The sequence below is a fragment of the Pongo abelii genome, chromosome 3, assembly GCF_028885655.2.
Source record: "Pongo abelii isolate AG06213 chromosome 3, NHGRI_mPonAbe1-v2.0_pri, whole genome shotgun sequence".
In the NCBI taxonomy this organism is placed as follows: Eukaryota; Metazoa; Chordata; class Mammalia; order Primates; family Hominidae; genus Pongo; species Pongo abelii.
The window spans coordinates 92622810-92643377 of record NC_071988.2 but is presented as its reverse complement, the minus strand read 5'-3'; the positions used below and the strand labels follow the sequence as shown (position 1 = coordinate 92643377).

The following is a 20568-nucleotide window of genomic DNA, read 5'->3' as shown; positions in this document are numbered from 1 at the left end:
TTTACTTGTTCATTTGTTTGTTTAGGGTCCCATAGTTTATTTAACATCTGAATTGCTAGCTACTGTTTGGTCCCTACTCCAGTCCCTTTGAGCCACTAGCTTGCCTTTTTAGTTTGCCATGCTTCAAGTCCTGCCTACATAAACCTTTAAGAAGAAACACACAGGTTTTGGTAGCTGACATTAGAATATGAGATCCATAAGGGAGGAACAGAAGAAGCTTATCTTGTTCACTGTTTTACCCTAAAATCTACCCAGTGTAGCTCTTAACAGGAACTCAAAAATATTTGTTTACTGTCAATAAAGGAAGTTAGAAAAGAGGGCATTTCATGACTAAAAATGAATGAGAGCAGATAAATTGGGGAAGAAAAAAACAAGAAAAACAACTAAAAGAGAGAAAATATTTAGCTTGAGCCCTACTTTTGGTCAATTTTGGAATTCACGCTGGTCTTTCAAGACTTTAGATTGTAAAACTGTTAAACTAAAGCTAGCTGTTGCCAGAGTTTCTCTATTTCAGCAGTAAAGCAAGTACATGTGCATATTATCTGTGTTCTTATTCTCTCTGTTTCATTACAGATCACAGAGGGAATTAAAATAGACTGAAGCACATCAGAAAGCTAATCCACCACAATCAAGTAGGCTTTATCCCTGGGATGCAAGGTTGGTTCAACATATGCAAATCAATAAATGTGATTCATCACATAAGCAGAACTAAAGAAAAAAATACCAGATTATCTCAATAGATGCAGGAAAGTCTTTGGATAAAATTCAACATTCATTCATGTTAAAAAAAAAACTCTCAACCAACTAGGTATTGAAGGAACATACCTCAAAATAATAAGAGCCATATATGAGAAACCCACAGCCAACATCATATTGAATGGGCAAAACCTGGAAGCATTGAAAACTTGTGCAAGACAAGGATGCCCTCTCTCACCACTCCTATTCAACGTAGTATTGGAAGTCCTGGCCAGGGCAATCAGGCAAGAGAAAGAAATAAATGGCATCCAAATAGGAAGAGAGGAAGTCAAACTATCCCTGTTTGCAGACAACATGATCCTGTATCTAGAAAACCCCACAGTCTCAGCCCAAAAGCTTCTTAAGCTGATAAATAACTTCAGCAAAGTCCCAGGATACAAAACCAATGTGCAAAAATCACTAGCATTCCTAAATATTAACAACAATCAGGAACAAACTCCTATTCACAATTGCCACAAAAAGAATAAATGCCAAGGGAATACAGCTAACCAGGAAGGTGAAAGATCTCTACAAGGAGAACCACAAACCACTGCTAAAAGAAAACAGAAATGACACAAACAATGGAAAAACATTCTACGCTCATGGATAAGAAGAATCAATATTGTTAAAACGGCCATACTGCTCAAAGTAATTCATATATTTGCTGTTATTCCTATTGAACCACCATTGAGATTCTTCACAGAAGTAGAAAAAACTATTTTAAAATTTATATGAAACCAAAAAAGAGCCCAAATAGCCAAAAAGAACAAGGCTGAAGGCATCATGTTACCCAACTTCAAACTATACTACCTGGCTCTAGTAACAAAAACAGAATGGTACTGGTACAAAAACTGACACATAGACCTATGGATCAGAATAGAGAATCCAGCAATAAGACTGCACACCTACAACTATCTGATCTTCAACAAACCTGACAAAAAAAGCAATGGGGAAAGGATTCCCTATTCAGCAAGTAGTACTGGGATAACTGGCTGATCATAAGCAGAAAATTGAAACTGGACCTCTTCCTTATGCAATATAAAAAAATTAACTCAAGATGGATTAAATACTTAAATGTAAAACCCAAGACTATAAAAACCCTAGAAGACAACGTAGGCAATACCATTCAGGACACAGGCATGGGAAAAGATTTCATGACAAAGACACCAAAAGCAATTGCAACAAAAGCAAAAATTGACAAATGGAATTTATTTAAACTAAAGAGCTTCTGCACAGCAAAATAAACTATCAACAGAGTAAACAAACAACCTACTACTGTATGGAAGGAAATTTTTGCAAACTATGCATCTGACAAAGGCCTAATATCCAGTATCTATAAGGAACTTAAACAAATTTACAAGAAAAAAAACAAACAGCCCTATTAAAAAGTGGGCTAAGGACATGAACAGACACTTTTCAAAAGAAGACATACATGCAGCCAATAATCATATGAAAAAAAAGCTCAACATCAATGATCATTAGAGAAATGCAAATCAAAACCACAATGAGATACTATTCACACCAGTCAGAATGGCTATTACTAAAATGTCAAAAAATAACAGATGCTGGTGAGGTTGTAGAGAAAAAGGAACACTTATACACTGTTGGTGGGAGTGTAAATTAATTCAACCATTGTGGAAAACCGTGTGGCAATTCCTCAAAGACCTAGAGACAGAAATAACATTTGACTCAGCCATCCCATTACTGGGTGTATACCCAATGGAATACAAATTGTTCTATTTTAAAGACACATATACAACTATGTTCACTGTAGCACTATTGACAATAGCAAAAACATAGAATCAACTTAACTGCCCATCAATGACAGGCTGGATAAAGAAAAGGTGGTACATATACACCATAGAATACTACAAAAAGGAACGAGATCATGCCCTTTGCAGGGATATGGATGGAACTGGAGGCCATTATCCTTAGCAAACTAATGCAGGAACAGAAAACCAAATATTGCATGTTCTCACTTATGAATGAGAGCTAAATGATGAGAACACATGGACACATAGAGGAGAACAACATACTCTGGGGCCTATTAAGGGTGGAGAGTGGGAGGAGGAAGAGGATCAGGAAAAACAACTAATGGGTACTTGGCTTAATACTTGGGTGATGAAATAATCTTTAAAACAACCCCCCATGACACACATATAGCTATGTAACAAACCTGCACATGTACCCCGAACTTAAATGAAAGTTAAAAAAACAAAAACAAAAACAGGCTAAAGGATGTTTGGCCTAAACAATAAAGCCAAATACATCCATTCTCAAAAGGAAGAAGATGTTAGTAAATAATTATTAACAAAATCTAGGTTTATATTACTATGTTGTTCCACCAAGCTGAAAGAACATTTTCTTACATTGTATTTCTTCATTTTAAAACATCCTAGAGCATATAATGGGTATAATTTTATACCCATTTCATATTGGATGGGACTCTGAAGCTTGCTATGCCAGGTTACTTGCCCAGGGTTATAGTTTATCAGAAGCAGAGTTGGTAGCAAGACCTTGTTCAGCATTCTTTCTTCTCTTACACAGCATTTCTAACCATCAAAATCAGATGACTTATGTGGCCACAGAATTCAAGGTGAGATAGTACTTGCCAATGTTAGATGATGTGACTCTCAACTGTGACCCAAAATGTCTGATCTGTCTGAGCTTTTGAGGAAGGGCAGCACATATGAAATTACAGATACTATTTGGATGGTGTTGAGAAGCTTCCCTTCTTGAGCTAGATTCTTTAATGCAATTTTATCAGCTTCCTGTCATGAGAGTTTGAAGGTCTTTTTGCAACACACTTTTCTGCATAAAAACAAGGAGTAAAGACTGAGGAGGAAAAAGATATTCAAGGCTCTTTCTTCATGAAATGAATGATGGATAATAAAGGCCAGGGGTGTACTAAAATAGGATTGCAATCTGAACTTTTAGTAGCTGCTCTCAAGTTTTGGATAAGCATCAATTCTGCTCATTTAAATTCCTTTTAGAATTTCAATTTTTTTCCCCTAAGACAAGCTATTAAAGCACATTGGCTCTCAAAATCCAAAAGACCAGCATCAAAAGAACAGTAAAAAGTATATAACACTTTCCCTACTTATTTTAATAAGCATCTGCTTCGGAAGAAAGACTTGAAAATAAATACACTTAAAAAGCACTTTCGTAATTGCATATTGGCAGAGTATGTTAGAGTCCATAAACAAGATTAAAAGTAAATTTCTTTAAGCTCACAGAAAAGAAAATGATCAATCCCAATTGGAAGCTTGGTCTACAAGAACCATTGGTTACCATTTGGATCCAGGTGCAAATATTCTGGCAACCAATTGCAGAATGATCCATTTATATGGAATCTGCAATCTCCTTAATTAGGATTCTGGAAAAGTCAAATGGAAAAGCCAAAACACTCTACACTGTCTCTCCCATTTACTCAGCATCCTGGCTCATGAGGCAAAGAAACCCTTTGCCCTAGGAATCTGGCTAACTTAGATTTAGCCAATTACCACTGGGACAATCTCTGTTTCATACTGGCTTTCAGGGAGCTTCCACAGGTTGATCGTTTTCCATACTTGGATTTTCATATCTCATTCCTCCTTCCCATGTATCAGATTTTAGCTGATTTTCTGGAATGAGGGAATGAATATTGTCAGTAACAGACATTTAAAAATGTATCTGTGACTTATCCTTCTTAGCCTATTTATTCCAAAAATTTTGTGTGTGTGAAAAATCAGACCTTGGCAATGACCTTGAGCAGTAGGATATAAATAACTCCCACAAGCTTAGCATTCCAATAAAGGAACACTAGGCATTTAAGCTGACTTCTTCATGTTTAATGAGAGATTTAGAGAAAGAACAAGGGGATCAAGTATGGCTGCAGTTGTGGGAGCTGTGAGACAAAAAAGGAGGTGACATCCCTGTGTCAGTGTTGGCACACCTCTTGCATAGGGGAGTATCTGTTGCACTGTTAAAGGTTGTTCTCCTTTATCTTCTAGTGACCTGGCCCCAGGAACTACCCCATGGCTCCTCTGCTTTACATATTAGCAGGAACTGTACCATCAGGAACAGGTACAAACTCACGTGAGACTGTGAGGTCAAATGTAAGCAACAATTGGTCACTAAGGTCATATCTGTCTGCTTTTATGTATCACCTAATACAATGTGGAGAAGGGGGTACTAGAAAAACTGGGCTTGAATTCTGGATGCAGCACCTTCTGAGCACAGTGCCCGTAAGCTCCCTCACCGCATAATCTTGAGGAGTTACTTCACACCTCTTGACCACATGTTCCTCATTTGTAAAACTGGATTTGAAACCATCTACCTCACAAGGTTACTGTGCAGATTAAATAACACAATGTAGGCAAAATTGTAAACACAGTGTCCAGTACCAGGATAGATCTAAATAAATGGCAGCTAAGATTACTCCTAGCTCTGTGACCTGGAGAAAGCAGACCTTGTCCCTGGGATGAATGTCAGCTATCTCTCAAGATTTATGTGATGGTTAAATACACATATATTATGTTATTAAGATATAGTTGATTAAAATCCCCTAGTAAAATGTCTGGCATTTGGATGGTGCTTAATAAATATTAGCCTAAACTGAACCTGTGCCCTCAACATGGCTTCTTAGGGTTGTAGTAATGTGGCACTGATTAATCCGATGTGAACAAGAAAAACTTTAAGACTATTTTCCATGATAATGAAACTTTAAAATTTTATTCCATTACATTTAAGAAACATCTTAAGGCAATTAAGTAACTAGAAAGTAGATAAAGGATAAAATTAAATAAGCTCTGCCACATGGTCATGTCAGATTTATTTAAGGGTTCTAGATAACTTGAGCACACTAGTACTTTTTGATTAAGTTAAATATGTATGCTTTTAATTTCTAGGTCATAAAGGCAACAAAGAGTAAAAATGGTTTTGCGGGAAGACAAAGGAAAACTGAGAGAAGTAGCTTCTAGGGAAATTATTTGCTACTATCTCAGCCTTAAGTATTAAAACAGATAAAATCAGCAGTAAGTTTTTCTTTTTTTTTTCTTATCATCCTTTTAGTTTTCCCAAGTATTTTCAGCGAGCCTTAATGATTGAGATTTTCACCACAACTAGGCAAGTTCAAGTTGTATAGTCTTTAATCTACAGGCACTTTTCACAAGTTCACCTACGATGTTGTGCTAGAAGTTAAAGAGCTGAGGTACTGTGGAGATATTGAGATGAATATATTTAAGCTGGGCATGGTGGCATGTGCGTGTAGTCCTAGCTACTCATGAGGCTGAGGTGGGAGGATCACTTGAGCCCAGTAGTTTGAAGTTGCACTGAGCTATGATCGTGCCACTGCACTCCAGTTTGGGTGAAAGAGTAAGACCCCATCTCAAAAAAAATATATATGGGTATATTTTGTCACCAATTTCACAAAAACTTCTCTTTCATACCCACCCATCATTACATTTTGGAGATGTGTTATAGACATTACCGTGGGGAAACTTTTACAAATCTGCTTTTACACAAACCCAAAACTAGAGAATTTTCCAGATCTGATGACAATCCTATTTTCTGATTCCTGCAAGCATTATGCAGAAACTGCTAAAACATAGGTTAAGACAGTAAAAGCAAAGTAAAATGATGGGTCTCTTCCAAAACACTATTACCATAAATGATAAAATGTCAACTGTGCCGGTAAAGGATTCTCACAAATGCAAGCCTGAGGGATGCTACAGCAGAAGAACTTATACTTCCTTGTTTTACCATTAGTTTATGATTTAAACCTACTTCATAAAGAGGGAATGGCACACAATAAAAATAAAATTGCATATATTATGATATAGTTCATGGGAGGTAAGTTAGGATGATCTTTTATTTTCTTATTTTCTTTTAATGGGCTTTCTAATTATAAAACACATATTGACTATAATATGAGAACACAGGGGATGCAATCCAGCAGTTCTTTTGAATGGTTACAACACATTGTTGCACAGTGCTTGTTAATATATTAGAAAAATTATGTAGAAAGAAATGATGCTGAAACTCCAGTGACAACTATTTTAGAGCATCTAGAAGCCTCCTTATGCTGTGAATGACATAAAGGTATGGAAATGGAAGCCATGGTTACTTCTAGTCACTAGGCTTGGTCTTACAGTTTCATACCAGGAAAAAAGCCAACTTTTACTTGAAGATAATATAGACAGGGATGCACTTGGTTCCTGAGAAAGAATTTACTCACCTTACTTACACATATATTGTTAAGCATGTTCTCTTGGAACAGTCAACAATAAATCAATAAAATATATCCCTTTTGTTAACAATATAGTGTCTATCCCTTTGATGTTATGTTTCTTACTTTTATAGTTCATCATTTTTAGCAAAGTTTCTTTTCCCTCAGGATGTATAACTGACATCTGGTCAGAAAATTTTCTTTGACCCTTTTCAAAATATCAATGTGCCTTGAGTATATAGTCACTGCAAGATTTACACATTAGGCAAATGAACAGAGGTATTAGATTAGAAATTTATTTCTAAAGTTTGGATTAAATGAAACTCTCACTTTTGTTCATTCAAAAAGCAATAAACACTATTTTAAAAAACAATACATTTTATAATATGTGTTTTTATATGTGTGCAACCTACTTCACTGCAAGTAGCACAATTCTTTTTTTTATTAGTATACTTTAAATTCTGGGAAACATGTGCAGAATGTGCAGTTTTTTTACACAGGTATACATGTGCCATGGTGGTTTGCTGTACCCATCAACCCGTCATTATGTATTTCTCCTAATGCTATCCCTCCCCTTGCCCCCAACCCCCTAACAGACCCCGATGTGTGATGTTCCCCTCCCTGTGCCCATATGTTCTCATTGTTAAACTCCCACTTACAAGAGAGAACATGTGGTATTTGGTTTTCTGTTCCTATGTTAGTTTGCTGAGAATGATGGTTTCCAGCTTCATCCATGTCCCTGCAAAGGACATGAACTCACCATTTTTTATGGCTGCATAGTATTCCATGGTACATATTTGCCACATTTTCCTTATCCAGTCTATCACTGATGGGCATTTGGGTTGGTTCCAAGTCTTTGCTATTGTGAATATTGCTGCAATAAACACACTTATGCATGTGTCCTTACAGAATGATTTATAATCCTTTGGGTATATACCCAGTCATGGGATTGCTGGGTCAAATGGTATTTCTAGTTCTAGATCCTTGAGGAATCACCACACTGTCTTCCACAATGGTTGAACTAATTTATGCTCCCACCAACAGTGTGAAAGCATACCTATTTCTCCACATCCTCTCCAGCATCTATTTCCTGACTTTTTAATGATCTCCATTCTAACTGGCCTGAAATGGTATCTCATTGTGGTTTTGATTTGCATTTCCCTAATGACCAGCAATAATGAGCTTTTTTTCATGTTTGTTGGCAGCATAAATTTCTTTCAAGAGGTGTCTGTTCATATCCTTTGCCTACTTTTTGATGGAGTTGTTTGTTTTTTTCTTGTAAATTTGTTTAAGTTCTTTGTAGATTCTGGATATTAGCCCTGTGTTTGAAGGACAGATTGCAAAAATTTTCTGCACAATTCTTAAAAAGCAGTGAAACAGGCCCTCAGAGAATTTTTGTTGATGAATGAATGAGAACTAAAAAAGGATGGAGGACAGAAGAGAAAACAAGTGAAAGTTGGGGGGATGCCCACGTTCTTTTCCCTATTTCCAAAATTCCAGTATTTATGTTTTTGAATAAAGAGATTCCTCTTAGAAGAATTGAACACCTCACCTCTAGACTTTAAAACCTTTTTCTTAATGACTATGTATAATATACAACACTTTTGTAGTCTCGAGATTCAATGCAATAGTATTAAATACTCTAACTACAATGCACTGAAGCCTTAACTTTTTTTTTGTAAATACAGCTTCAATGTTTCATATTTATCTATAACAGCACATTGGTTGTTAATTTTGGGGGAGAAGGCAGACTTGCAGTAGAAGCCTTGTTAGTATCTTTCCCTAGAAAAATTTATGGGAAAATTAAATGTTTGAAATCTTTAAAGAATACAACTATTATAAGATTAAACTCACTGGGGCATCTTTTGTAGGATAGTGAGAAATATGAAAAAGAACAAATTTTTACTCAGTGTCCATTAGGTGCCAAACTATTTTGCATATACTACTCATTTAACCTTTACAGTAACCTCTAAGAATAGGCACAATTACTAACCCAGCTCAGAGATTATCAAACAAAGAGATTAAGTAATTAGCCTAGTTCAGGGTAACACTGAAATTCAAACTCAGTTTTGTTTACTCTAAAGCACATAGTATTTACACTTTAACACATTAACATTTCTAAATTGGGGTGTTGGTGATGAAATTAGATATTGTGTATTATTCTTCAATTGGATATTTTTCAGTTTTCACTTTTGGCTTTTGAACTAAATTATCTTTTTTCTTACACACTCTGCTATGTAATCATCGAAGTACAGTGGGAAATTTAACATCCATTTCCTCTACTAATTAAAAGCTATCCCATTTCTAAGAAAAGCAAATCTTAGCACAAAAACCACCCATGTATGACATGTATCCACTCACATATGTCAAACTTTCTGACTGATTTTCCTACCAGCACTTGCAACTGAGCTTCCTTAGTTGCTCAGTAAACCTATGTATATGACTTGGGTTACCAAGCAAAATGAATGGAGGAAAAAGTGCATTTAGTTGGGAGCAAAATGAATGGAGGAAAAAGTGCATTTAGAAAAGAAAAATTAGGAAATGATTAGGCTTTCTGGAAGCAAGTGAGAAGAAAGAAAAAAAGAGAAAAGGAAGTGTTGCCTTGACAAAGCACACATATATAAAAAAGCCACAATATATTGTGGCCATGAAGAAAGGTTTCTTAGTAATTAGTGGCCCCTATTTCCATTCCTGTAAAATTATTTCTCAGTTTGCAGGATCACGACTCCATCTGTGCAATTGCTGGTTCACTGTTACAGACTGTCCCAGTGTTGAAAAACAAGTCATACGCCAGTTTAAATATTATTGACTCATTGAATTATTTTACTAAGAGTGCAAGTTGTGATGAAAGGCCAGTCTTTTGTTATTTTTAGAATACTTACTTGAGCTCTATATGCAACTGTATTATTCTCTCACTATCATCTTTCAGTTTGATATCAAGGAATACTAAATTTATGATGAATGTATTCAGTTTGCTACCAAAAAGCAGTAAGGTTATGGAGAAGTATTAACATTGTCAAAAAGTACTAAGGTTATGGGGGAAACACACAATCATTAATCTTATGGGGTTTTGTTAAATATGAAATTGTCATGAAAATGCAAATAACTATCCATTGCCTTTTTCCAAACCACAAATAGATTTCATCTCCATAGACTTAAATAATTCATGTTCACATATATATCTTTCATGAGTACCAATAAGAGGTACCACCAACAGTCTTGTTGCAAAATGGGCCAACTGCCCAACAATGTATGCCTAGAAGGAAGGATGATGAAGACAGACCTGTTTATTCTATTACTTACACTTCAAGGCTAAATACTAACCCTACATTTTAAGGATCGGTAATAGCAATAATAATGGCAGCTAACAGTTGATTACTTATTACATATTAGAAACTGTCCTAAGAACTTTATCTGTAATAGCTCTTTTTTTTCCTTCAAAATAAATCCATAAGGTAAACACTATTATTAACCTTAGTTTACAGATTAGGAAGATGGGGCTAAGGTACCTTGGAAAAAGGAACTTGCTGAAAGTCACACATTTGGCCTTAGCCAAACCAGGACTTGAATACAGGATCTTCTGACTTCAAAGCCCTGTGACAGTACTTTATTGGTACCAACTAGAGGTAGCAGGAATTGTCAGAGTCCTTCTGGACAACTTCCTAGTTACTCAGCACTGACTTTTTACACAGCCTGGGAAAAATTGGACAAAGGAAAAGCTATCACCACTTATGTCAGCACTTGCTATGCAAGTGTAAGATAGATTCCACCCTTAATGTCACTTTTTCGAAAAAAACAAAGATCCTTCTTAGAAGGAAGATTACATGTAAAACCATAGTACTTCTTATAATTTGAACACATTTAGATATGTCTTCCTTGGTTTCATGTTACCTTCTCTGCCAACATCCAAATAATAAAACAAGGAACACAAGTTTCCATTCGCCTCAGGTAGGTATGGGGTTGACATTAGATGTTTTTTTCTGTGTGACAGGTGTGTTGACAAAGCCCACATCTGGCTTCATGAATATCTCAAAGTGTTTTTTTTCCTTTAGAAAATCTTGGTGTATGATTACTCAAACCTGCCTAAGAAGTCATAAATAAATAAACTTATACATATATTTATATATAAATTAATAAATGTAAAGGAAGGCTGAAAAACTCACAATTAAATGTTTGTGAAGCCAATATTTTGAACAGCTGGACTTCCCTGAAAGTCCAGGTTGTATGGTTATTGGGAGTTTTATCCTCCCTTCTTTCCTAGGAAGAGCTCCATATAGCTGAGTGACAGTAACATCTGTGTTTCTCTGGGGAGCACATTTAATTGATTCTAATAATAATATATATCATGGGTTGAATGATATATATTGTGCTTGTTTCCAAGTACTTTTTAAATTATCAAATATTTCAAATCAGTATACAGCTGAACACTAGTTAGCTTTTATAACTATATGGCATTCTCGTTAGTCTGAATCTTTAAATTTCTACTTTGTATATCTTTCTGCATTGCTTTTAAATATGGGTTTTTTTCATGTATGCTGATTTATCTTAACACAAAAAGAATCCATGAGCGCACAGCCCAACAATGCCCTAGCTTGTCATCAGTGTTACTGACTGCTTCATTGTGAGGGAAGCAGTGTTCTCTTTTTTCTCAATTCAAGACACATATCGGTCTTCTAAGACTTCTTCACCAATGTGGCAGAGAAGAATGCATTGCATACCAAAATATCTAGGAGCAATCTGAAACAGCATGCCACAAGCATAAAAAGTAGTATCTTGCTTATTTTTTAAATTCATAAGCATTCTGCATTCTAGTCTATAACCATGTTTGTTTTATGGTAAACATTAAGAGCTTTTTCCTCAGAATCTGTAAGTCACAGTGGATATTGCATGAATGTGCCCCACATTTGTGTCCCAGCCCTTTGAACACTGCTATACTTCTGGTGCTAAAAGACCTTAGTAAAAAGTATGGACTGTATATCAATTTTTATTTTAAGGGACATAGACCTGTAGCTAATTGCATAACCTAGGATCACTAGTGCTACTAACATTTAATTGTCTGACACAAATGCCTATCCTACAGGTACGTGCCACCACACCCAGCTGGCTTTTCTATTTTTTGTAGGGACAGGGTTTCATAATGTTGCCCGGACTGGTCTCAAACTCCTGGGCTCAAGCAATCCACCTGCCTCAGCCTCTCAAAGTGCTGTACAAAGAATAATACAGACATTAATTCCTTGCAAATACTGCAATTTGAGTTAATTTCAAAATTACAGGCATGAGACACCGCACCCAGTCCCTATTCCTTTTTCTATGAGAGAAGATCTAAAACAACTTCCCTCAAGGTAAATCCTTTTTTGAAATGCCTTTCATATTGTAAAATGGAATTTTATAATGGAATTACTCCAAGAAAGAATTCCAAAGACCAAGCTGAACTTTTTTGTGTGTGTGTGTGAAAAAGTTCTGATGTCAACTCATGTTTGGCACGATAGATTTTAAAGGGCTAAGATATAGAGAATCACATTCCTTTCCAGGAGTTACTTTTGCTGTTATGACCTTCTGGACTCTAGAATATAAATCTACTCCTAGAACATCACATTCCTTCTTTCATTTCTTCTTCTCTCTTCCTTTCTTTTCTTATTTGTCTAGTAGAGATAAACTATAAAATTCTACCACTAGGCAATTCCAATCTGAATTTCTTTTTTCATAATTTAATGCTTCAAATTATCTGAAGTGGATTAGTATCTTTTTCCTCTATAAGCTTAAAATCATATATTAAAGGCTTAGTTAAAGGAAGACATTCCTACACCAATAAAGAAGCAGCAAAGGATAGACTTGTCACATATTTATATCTGTTAATACATGTATCCAGGTTTCCCCACTTATAAAATCAAGAATAATGTTCACATGAATTCCTTGCAAATCCCACAGTTTGAGTTAATTTCAAAATATTGAGTTGGTTATGTTCACATTCCAGAGCTCCTGGTCTCCTTCCTGGTTGAATCATACAGCTAAAATACCTCAGGCAATGAGACATCAAATTCAGTAGCAGAGTTTTTCAGAGGAAAAAACAAGACTAATTCCTGAGGACCATGACAGCATGCTGAAATACCTCAGGCAATGAGACATCAAATTCAGTAGCAGAGTTTTTCAGAGAAAAAAACAAGACTAATTCCTGAGGACCATGACAGCATGTTGAAAATTTGCAAGCATGGAGCCTACACCTTCCTCCAAATACAAAGCGAGCATAAACACTAAGCGTGATGCCCTCACCTGGGTCAGGTGGCACACAGGCACAGGAAAAGAGAGTGTTGTAGCCCACTTTGAAGTTGGAGTTGATGGGGTAGTAATCTGCAAGCTTGATCATCTTCTTGAAAGCATCATAGATAAAGATGAAGCTAATCAGAGAAGAAAAGCCCTCCTCCGTGAAACGTGTGAAGTATTGAACCAAGAAGCTGGCATCAGTGGCTACCAAAATGAGACATAGGAAGGCGGACCACAGGCCAATCCAAAGGCGAAACTCCAAATAGTCAAAATTATTGTCCCTGGAAAAAAGAAAGAAAAGTGTTTAGATTCCTCCTCCTTGGAACACAAAGAATAATATAAAATTACCAAATGTCTACAGAAAGATTGACAAAAATACAAGATCACCTTTAGCCACTAAATGTGAAACTCTACTTTAGCCAGAAAGTACTAAGTTTAAGAATTTAGTCTAATGATACAATTTTTAAAATAGTAATAAAAGTTTGAGGAAAATGCATTGAAAGTAGTTATATCATTTATATTTGAAAACCTTATTATTTTTCTCATTCAAAAAATATGGTCCCTACCTTCATAGAGTTTATAGAGTAAATAATTTGCAAGCATAGCACTGGTACCTAGAATGTGTTCAATAAACGTTTGTATGAGCTTTATGGGTTCATAAAGACACTAAGATCAATAAATTTTCTGTCCCTATGTCATCACGGTCTACTGAGGGAAACAAATCGATAAATGTAATCACACTATAAAATACTAAGTGATAATGTTACAGAAGAAGGAGTAACTAATTCTGGCTGGAAGGAAAGATGAAGTCGCAGAAAAAATTCAAGGTGTTCAAGGATAAGTAGTAGAAACTTTCTGGACAGACCAGAGAGAGCAAGGCCAGGAAGAGGAAAAAATAGTTAAAAAGATAATGTGGCACAAGATGGCCTGTAATGCTCACTGTGTGTGGACAGAGTGCCGCCAACATGAGGTGGAATTAGAAATATGATCTGTCATCAGATCAAGAAAGGCTGTCTTGCCATGCTACTGCCAGACCCTTCCACTTCTTATGAAGCTTGCTCACAGATCTGATATTCTTCTGCTGAAGCTGGGTGTGAAGCATCTTGTGACCAACATCTTTCTGTGTTTGTCCCACAGCAGACTTAGAATAGGCTACTTCTATCTAAGGAGATCACTGTCTTTTGAGGCTTTTCCCATTTCTTACGACTGAATTTTTAATAGTTCAAGATTCACAACTCTGAAAGGATGGGTCAAGTGTTAATGTCTTACCATTTTATACTGATCCCTTTAAAATTATGTGGAGAGTGCCTTACAATGATTTTTTAAACTCAATTTATTTGTGATGAAAAAGTGGGTAGTAGTATGTATTACTTGCATGAGAATAAGAAATAAGTCAAGGATTGTGCATGCTTGACAATCTAGAACCTTGCTTTTAGACAATGAGTTTCTGATAACTGCTAATGATATATCTTAAAACTTTCCCACAGGCAATCAACTCTCCACCTTTACCAGCACCAACCCAATCTTACCCAACCCACAGGTAAGTTTTTGCCTGATACAAACCCCCTCATTGATATCCTTACTGATATCTATACTTGCCTTACTCAAAGCCATTTTCCACACCACAGCCAAAATTATCACTTTTAATGAAAGTCAGACACCCCAGCTTAAAAATCTTTCAATAGCTTCCCATTGCCCTTAGAATAAAATTCAAATTCTTTACCTAGCACAGTGCCTGGCACATAGAAAGTGCCCAATAAAGACTTGCAGGGTGAATAAATGCATGTCTGTAACTTAAGACTTGGCTGAGACAGTTACTGACACTGACCTATGAACTATATCTCATGCAACCAAGACATGACTGTTCCTATGATAGCTAAAAATTATAGAATATTAGAATTTAAAGTTCTTTAGGTATTGTGATGATTAATTTTATGTCCTGACCAGGCTACGAAGTGCCCAGACATTTGGTCAAACATTATTCTGGGTGTTTCTGTTAGGGTGTTTTTTGAGAAATAAACATTCAAATTGGTGGGCTTTGAGTAAAGCAGATCACCTTCCATAATATGTGGGAGGAACTCATCCAATCAGTTGCAAGCCTGAATAAAACAGAAAAGATTGACCTTCCCCAGGGCAGCAGAGAACTCTCCAGCAGACTGCCTTTGAACTTCCACAACATCAGCTCTTCCTGGTTCTACAGCAGACAGCCTTCAGACTCGAATAGGAGCATTGGCTTCCCTGGGTCTCCAGCCTGCTAGCCTTGTCAGCCTCTATAATTGCATGAGCCAACTCTTTATAATAAATCTGCACACATACTCACATTTTATGGGTTCTGTTTCTCTGGAGAACACTGGCTAATACAGACACCAATCTGTCAAGTTACGTCTCATTTTATAGATAAGGACACCAAGATCAATGGAAGTTAAATCATTTATCCAGCATCAGGGTTTTAAGGCCTTTCCTGACAGAGCTTGACCAGAAACCAAATCTCTTGATTCTTAGGTTTTCCTTTTAAAAATTATAGCATGGTTCCCCATCTGATTTGTATTTAGCTCTAGATAGGGTGAATATTAAAGTCAATGTCTTTCGTTTCTCTCTTCTTATCTAATCATGCAAATTGAAATACATTACCAAAGAAGGAGATTATTAATACTGGGGTAAAGTTATCTTCGATAGACTTTATGGGATCCTTCTGAAGATAACTTTTCCTTTCCTTTGCAGTTTGCTTTATGTCCAGAACACCACTGTTTTAATCCTATGCATGCCTATGTGAGATAAGTAAACTATAGAAAAAACTGAGTTCTAGAAATTTGATATAATTTACTTTATCATACAATGAGTCAGTGTCAGAATAACAACTAAGAAACACAGTTTTGTTACTTCTGAGCCAACATACTTTTTCCTTAAATTAAAATAAAAATTTTAAACAATTACCTAGTTTTGCTACCCTAGCAAGAAGATGAAAGAGCAATCTTGATTTGTTCTAAGAATGCTAGTAGTTGTTTATAGATTTAATGTTTACAGGATAGGATGAGAAACAAATCCATTAACTAGCTAACGGTTAGGAACAACATTAGTTTGGGTACAAAGGAAAAGATACATGTATAAACTTAAACCTTAGAATCTAAACAATATACTAAACTAGCTGCTTTAAAAGACTTAAGTAATCCTACAGTAGTTCATCAAGAATGACCCAAATAAAGTCAATAAAACCAATGGCACTTCATTATGAAAGTGATATGTGTAGAGCATCAAGAAGAAAGAGGAATAAAGATGAGAAAAATTTAAATAAGTTGATTATCAGTAATGATTACAGTAAAATGGTATTATTACATCCAATAAATTCCCTTGGTGCCAAATTTAAACAGCAATTAAGTTTTAAAAAGCAACAGGAAATGCTATTAGAGATCAAAGAAGAAATTATGGTGAATTAGAAGGAAAAAATAGATTCACGTTGTTATGGTACCACTCAGTGTTCCTAGATTTTTTGAGTCATAGTTTCTCAGTAGCATAAAACCAAGGATACAGACAAACTGAAGAAGTCACATCTGAAATATGCTACAGAAATTAATGTGCAGCCACTGACAAATAAATATAAACTCCCTAAAAAATACATCCAGTAATATCATGGAAGAATTAAAAATTTGAAGGCTTAAAAGTAAACTGTTTAAAGAATATAGGGAAAAAAATACTGAATGACCAAATGATAATAATACAAGTTAAAATCCAACCTTAATTGTGAAGTTTTTATATAGCTTAGAACACATTGCTGAAACATCTTTCAGATTCCTCACCCAAGTAAAAAGAAGGAATCTAATTATTATTGTGATAAAATGTGTAAAAATAATGCAAAACAGATTGCAGAATTTGGGAAATAAAACTACAAGTATCTTTGAAAAGTTGTGAGCTATTTTCTTCCTTCTATTACTGATTTTAAGAGATGGCAGCATATCATTCATATTCCTTTATAATTCTCCAGTTTACAGGGCAAATATCAAAACCTCAGAAATAAATCCATGATTATGCAGAGTTTGAGTCCAGTGAACCTATAAAGCAAGGATCTATCATTCTTCAACAGTGGTAAAATATGTTGGGGAAAATCTGGGCAAGACAAAGTAAAATAGTTCTTAACTGAAGGACTTTTTCAGATCTCTTGCATGCTAAAGCCTAAAGTGAATTACCAAGAGGAGGGTATATAGTATATAGTACTTCCCAGACTTACTGGGACCACAGAAGTTTTTTTTTTTCATGGAGCATGGAATGAGACTAGTAACTGATGAAACACACTTTTGGAAATAGTGATCTACCCAAATATTTTGTATCTAGACAGAATATTATCACTGCTGCTGCTATAACATAAACAAATGATATAGCATTGTGATTAAAATAATGCTTGCCACATATTACTAAGTGATGGATTTAAAGCATGGCTTCTCAAATGTTTCTTGTTGATGTACAACTGTTTTCAAATAAATCACCTGGAACTATGTTATGTTACCAATTATGACAGAAAAAAAGGGAGAATGAGAAAGGAACTTGCTTAGTGAAAGGAAATAATCTGTATCTCACAATTACTTAAAACAAACTGGGATGCAAACATTTTCTGTAGATTAAGGCTCCGATCACATTTCATCCAATAAATCTTTCTGCAAAGTTTGTGCATGTTTGTTCCTGTTTATAGTACATCCTTGTTTAATCTTTCCACAAAGGCTTTCTTGTCTCACACAACGTTTCCTTAAACATATAAAAACTGTTTGACTCTTTCTATAAACTGACATGAATAAAATTCTTTCCAATGTTCTTCTGAGAATTATGATAGAGAAGGGATTTATAATAATAATTACCTACAGAAAATTCACAACATTACTTAAAATTTGGAACTTTTTACATTCTCAAAAGACTCCTGCTGATGTCCTCAACCCTGTTTTCAAAAAACTCGTTTTAAATCCTCATTCCCTCCTCCATCTTATGACTATTTTTGATAACACACACACTTTCAAAGGCTATATATGAGTCCATAAGTCCATGATGTACTATGAAGGTAATGACAATTCTAAAACTAAAGTCCTAAAAATGTATAAAATATAAGACTATGGGAATGCCGACAAGGAGTGCCAGCAGGCCATGAGACATTCTTCAATCTACCTAAGGATTGAGATCTGCCAGTAAAGGCAATTCTCTCTTAGAGGTATCAACTACATTAGAAAGAGGCTGGAATACCCAATTTGATTTTGAATCTATTTGTGTATTAATGTGGCCACTTGGATAATTCACTTAACTCACATTTCCCCTTCTTAAAATGACCCATCAATTTCTAAAAGAAAATGCTGATATCATAATTGCGATGCCCATTAGAAACTTCTAGTGATTCCTGAAGAGACTTGGACTCTGGAGTCAGAAAGCAGGAATTCATATTCCAGCCCCACCGATGACTTGTGATGTAATATTAGGCAATTTACTTATTGTTCCTGTGCTTGTTTTTTCATCTATAAATCAGGATGTGGTCCCTACCTCACAGGATTGCTGTAAGAATTAAATGAGTTAGTACATGTAAAGTGCCTAGGATAATACTTGGTACATGATCAACTCTCAATAAATGTTAGGTATTTATTCAGCTGTTTTGGAAGCTATCTTTAGTTAAGAACATGAAACTGGGGTGAGGAGCAGTGGACTAAGTAAAGAGCATCTGGTCTCTTTCATTATTGAATGATGTGAACTTAATCAGTTTAATTTCTCTAGCATGTCAGTCAGGATCGTGGCAGGAAACAGAAGGCATTCTGAAGTAACAACAAATGGCAAGGCACTCAGGGACCATCAACAGCAGGAAGCCACTACTAACTTCAGGCTTGAAAAGGCCAAGGAAGGAATAGAGCTACCAGAGCCTGGTGAGGGCTAGAGTCAAGGTGGATGAGCCAATTGACAGGGGCTAAAGTCCTCGGGGATAAGCACTGCCAGAATGCTGTGCTAAAACAAAGACGGTGAGCTGGGGAAAGGCAGACATACTCAGACCTCTCTCTCTCTTCCCGTCTTGTTGGTACTCCCCATTAGCCAAACCCAAGAGGAAGCCAGAAGGCAAAGAGGCGTGGGTGTTGCTGTCCACAGGCATCAGCCCCTAGAGCACAGGGCAGGACAATGGGAAAGAGAGTAAGTGGGAAGGGAGCAAGGATGCACACAACATAAGAGCCTTAGTCGAATCACATCTGAAACAAGTGGTGGCTACCTAATTGCTAAGGCCCTTTCACCTATCACATCTGAACATTCCAGTATTCTGAGTGATTCTTGGATCTGCCTAATCACTATTCTATGCTCTATCTAGCCTATAAAGGTTCTACAATTAAGCAATTCTAATTTGCAATTAAATATGTATGTACATACTTGCTGAAATTAAATAGAAGCCTCTCAAAAACTAGGACAGGTCCGGTGCTGCTCAGAATAGTGAGTGGTTGACCAGCAAAAAGGCAAAAGATGGCTCCAGAGACAGCAGTGCCCAGGAAACTCTCCAACACGCCCTAAAATAAAGAAAATATAGATGGTAAATGAAACACATCTTTTTTCTTCTCATTTGTGATGTCACTAGGCAAATAAAGCCACGTGAATATACTATTAGGAGGGTCTTAGCAAACATATCAAGAATGAAGAACAAAGTCTTTTACCAATATGCATATTGCCACCATTTATTTCACCTTAAATACAATTTAGTCATGGTTCCCTACTCCAAGGGTCAACCTGCTCTAAAGCACTATAATTACTACGATGGCTGGTGTGTAGAAGGCAAAAGGTGGCTCTGATCCTTACTAAAATACTAACTGAATCTTCTACACATCAAAATCAAATGGTTAGAAGTGACTTGGTATTTTTGGTGGCATTTTCCTCTTTGTGGTTCCTTTCAGTGTTTAGCCTGATTTTGCCTTGCACATAGTAGGCACTTATAAGTAGCTCTCTTTTATGTACAAAAGCTATTTTTTTCCTAGAGAAACACCTTTGAAATAGAGAGGGGCACAAAGGGGACCAAAAAAGTGATTTGTCCTCCATTCTGCAATTTCTAAGACACCAATTTCAAAAGACATTCTCATTACATTTTTATTGTCCAATGTAAACTTATAGAAGAGTTTCAATTAACTATTTCTACAGAAAATATATGTGCTGGAACATAAATAAGTAGTCTTTTATGGCCACATTTCCTTTTAGTTACATCTCTGGAAATCAACCCATTACTTTCCTTTAGCATAATAAAAACAAAGGTGACGTGTCAACAAGGATCACTGACTTACAAAACCACCCTAACTTTCCTAATCACGTCACTCAGGACCAATGCTTTCAAGGATGACAAACTAGCCTGTTTCCTATATTTTTCATTATTTCAA

General features: G+C 35.9%; 1 protein-coding gene across 2 annotated transcripts in view; it reads right to left on the bottom strand.

Annotated features, from left to right (window-relative positions):
• Positions 1 to 20568, bottom strand: part of SLC4A4 (solute carrier family 4 member 4) — a 385603-nt gene that overhangs the window by 80381 nt on the left and 284654 nt on the right. For both annotated transcript variants that reach the window (XM_024246262.3, XM_054554039.2), the window contains 2 exons: positions 19580 to 19713; positions 13214 to 13485 (listed from right to left, as the gene is read on the bottom strand). In XM_024246262.3, coding sequence (XP_024102030.2) covers positions 13214 to 13485; positions 19580 to 19713 — 406 coding nt within the window. The remainder of the gene's footprint in view (positions 1 to 13213; positions 13486 to 19579; positions 19714 to 20568) is intronic.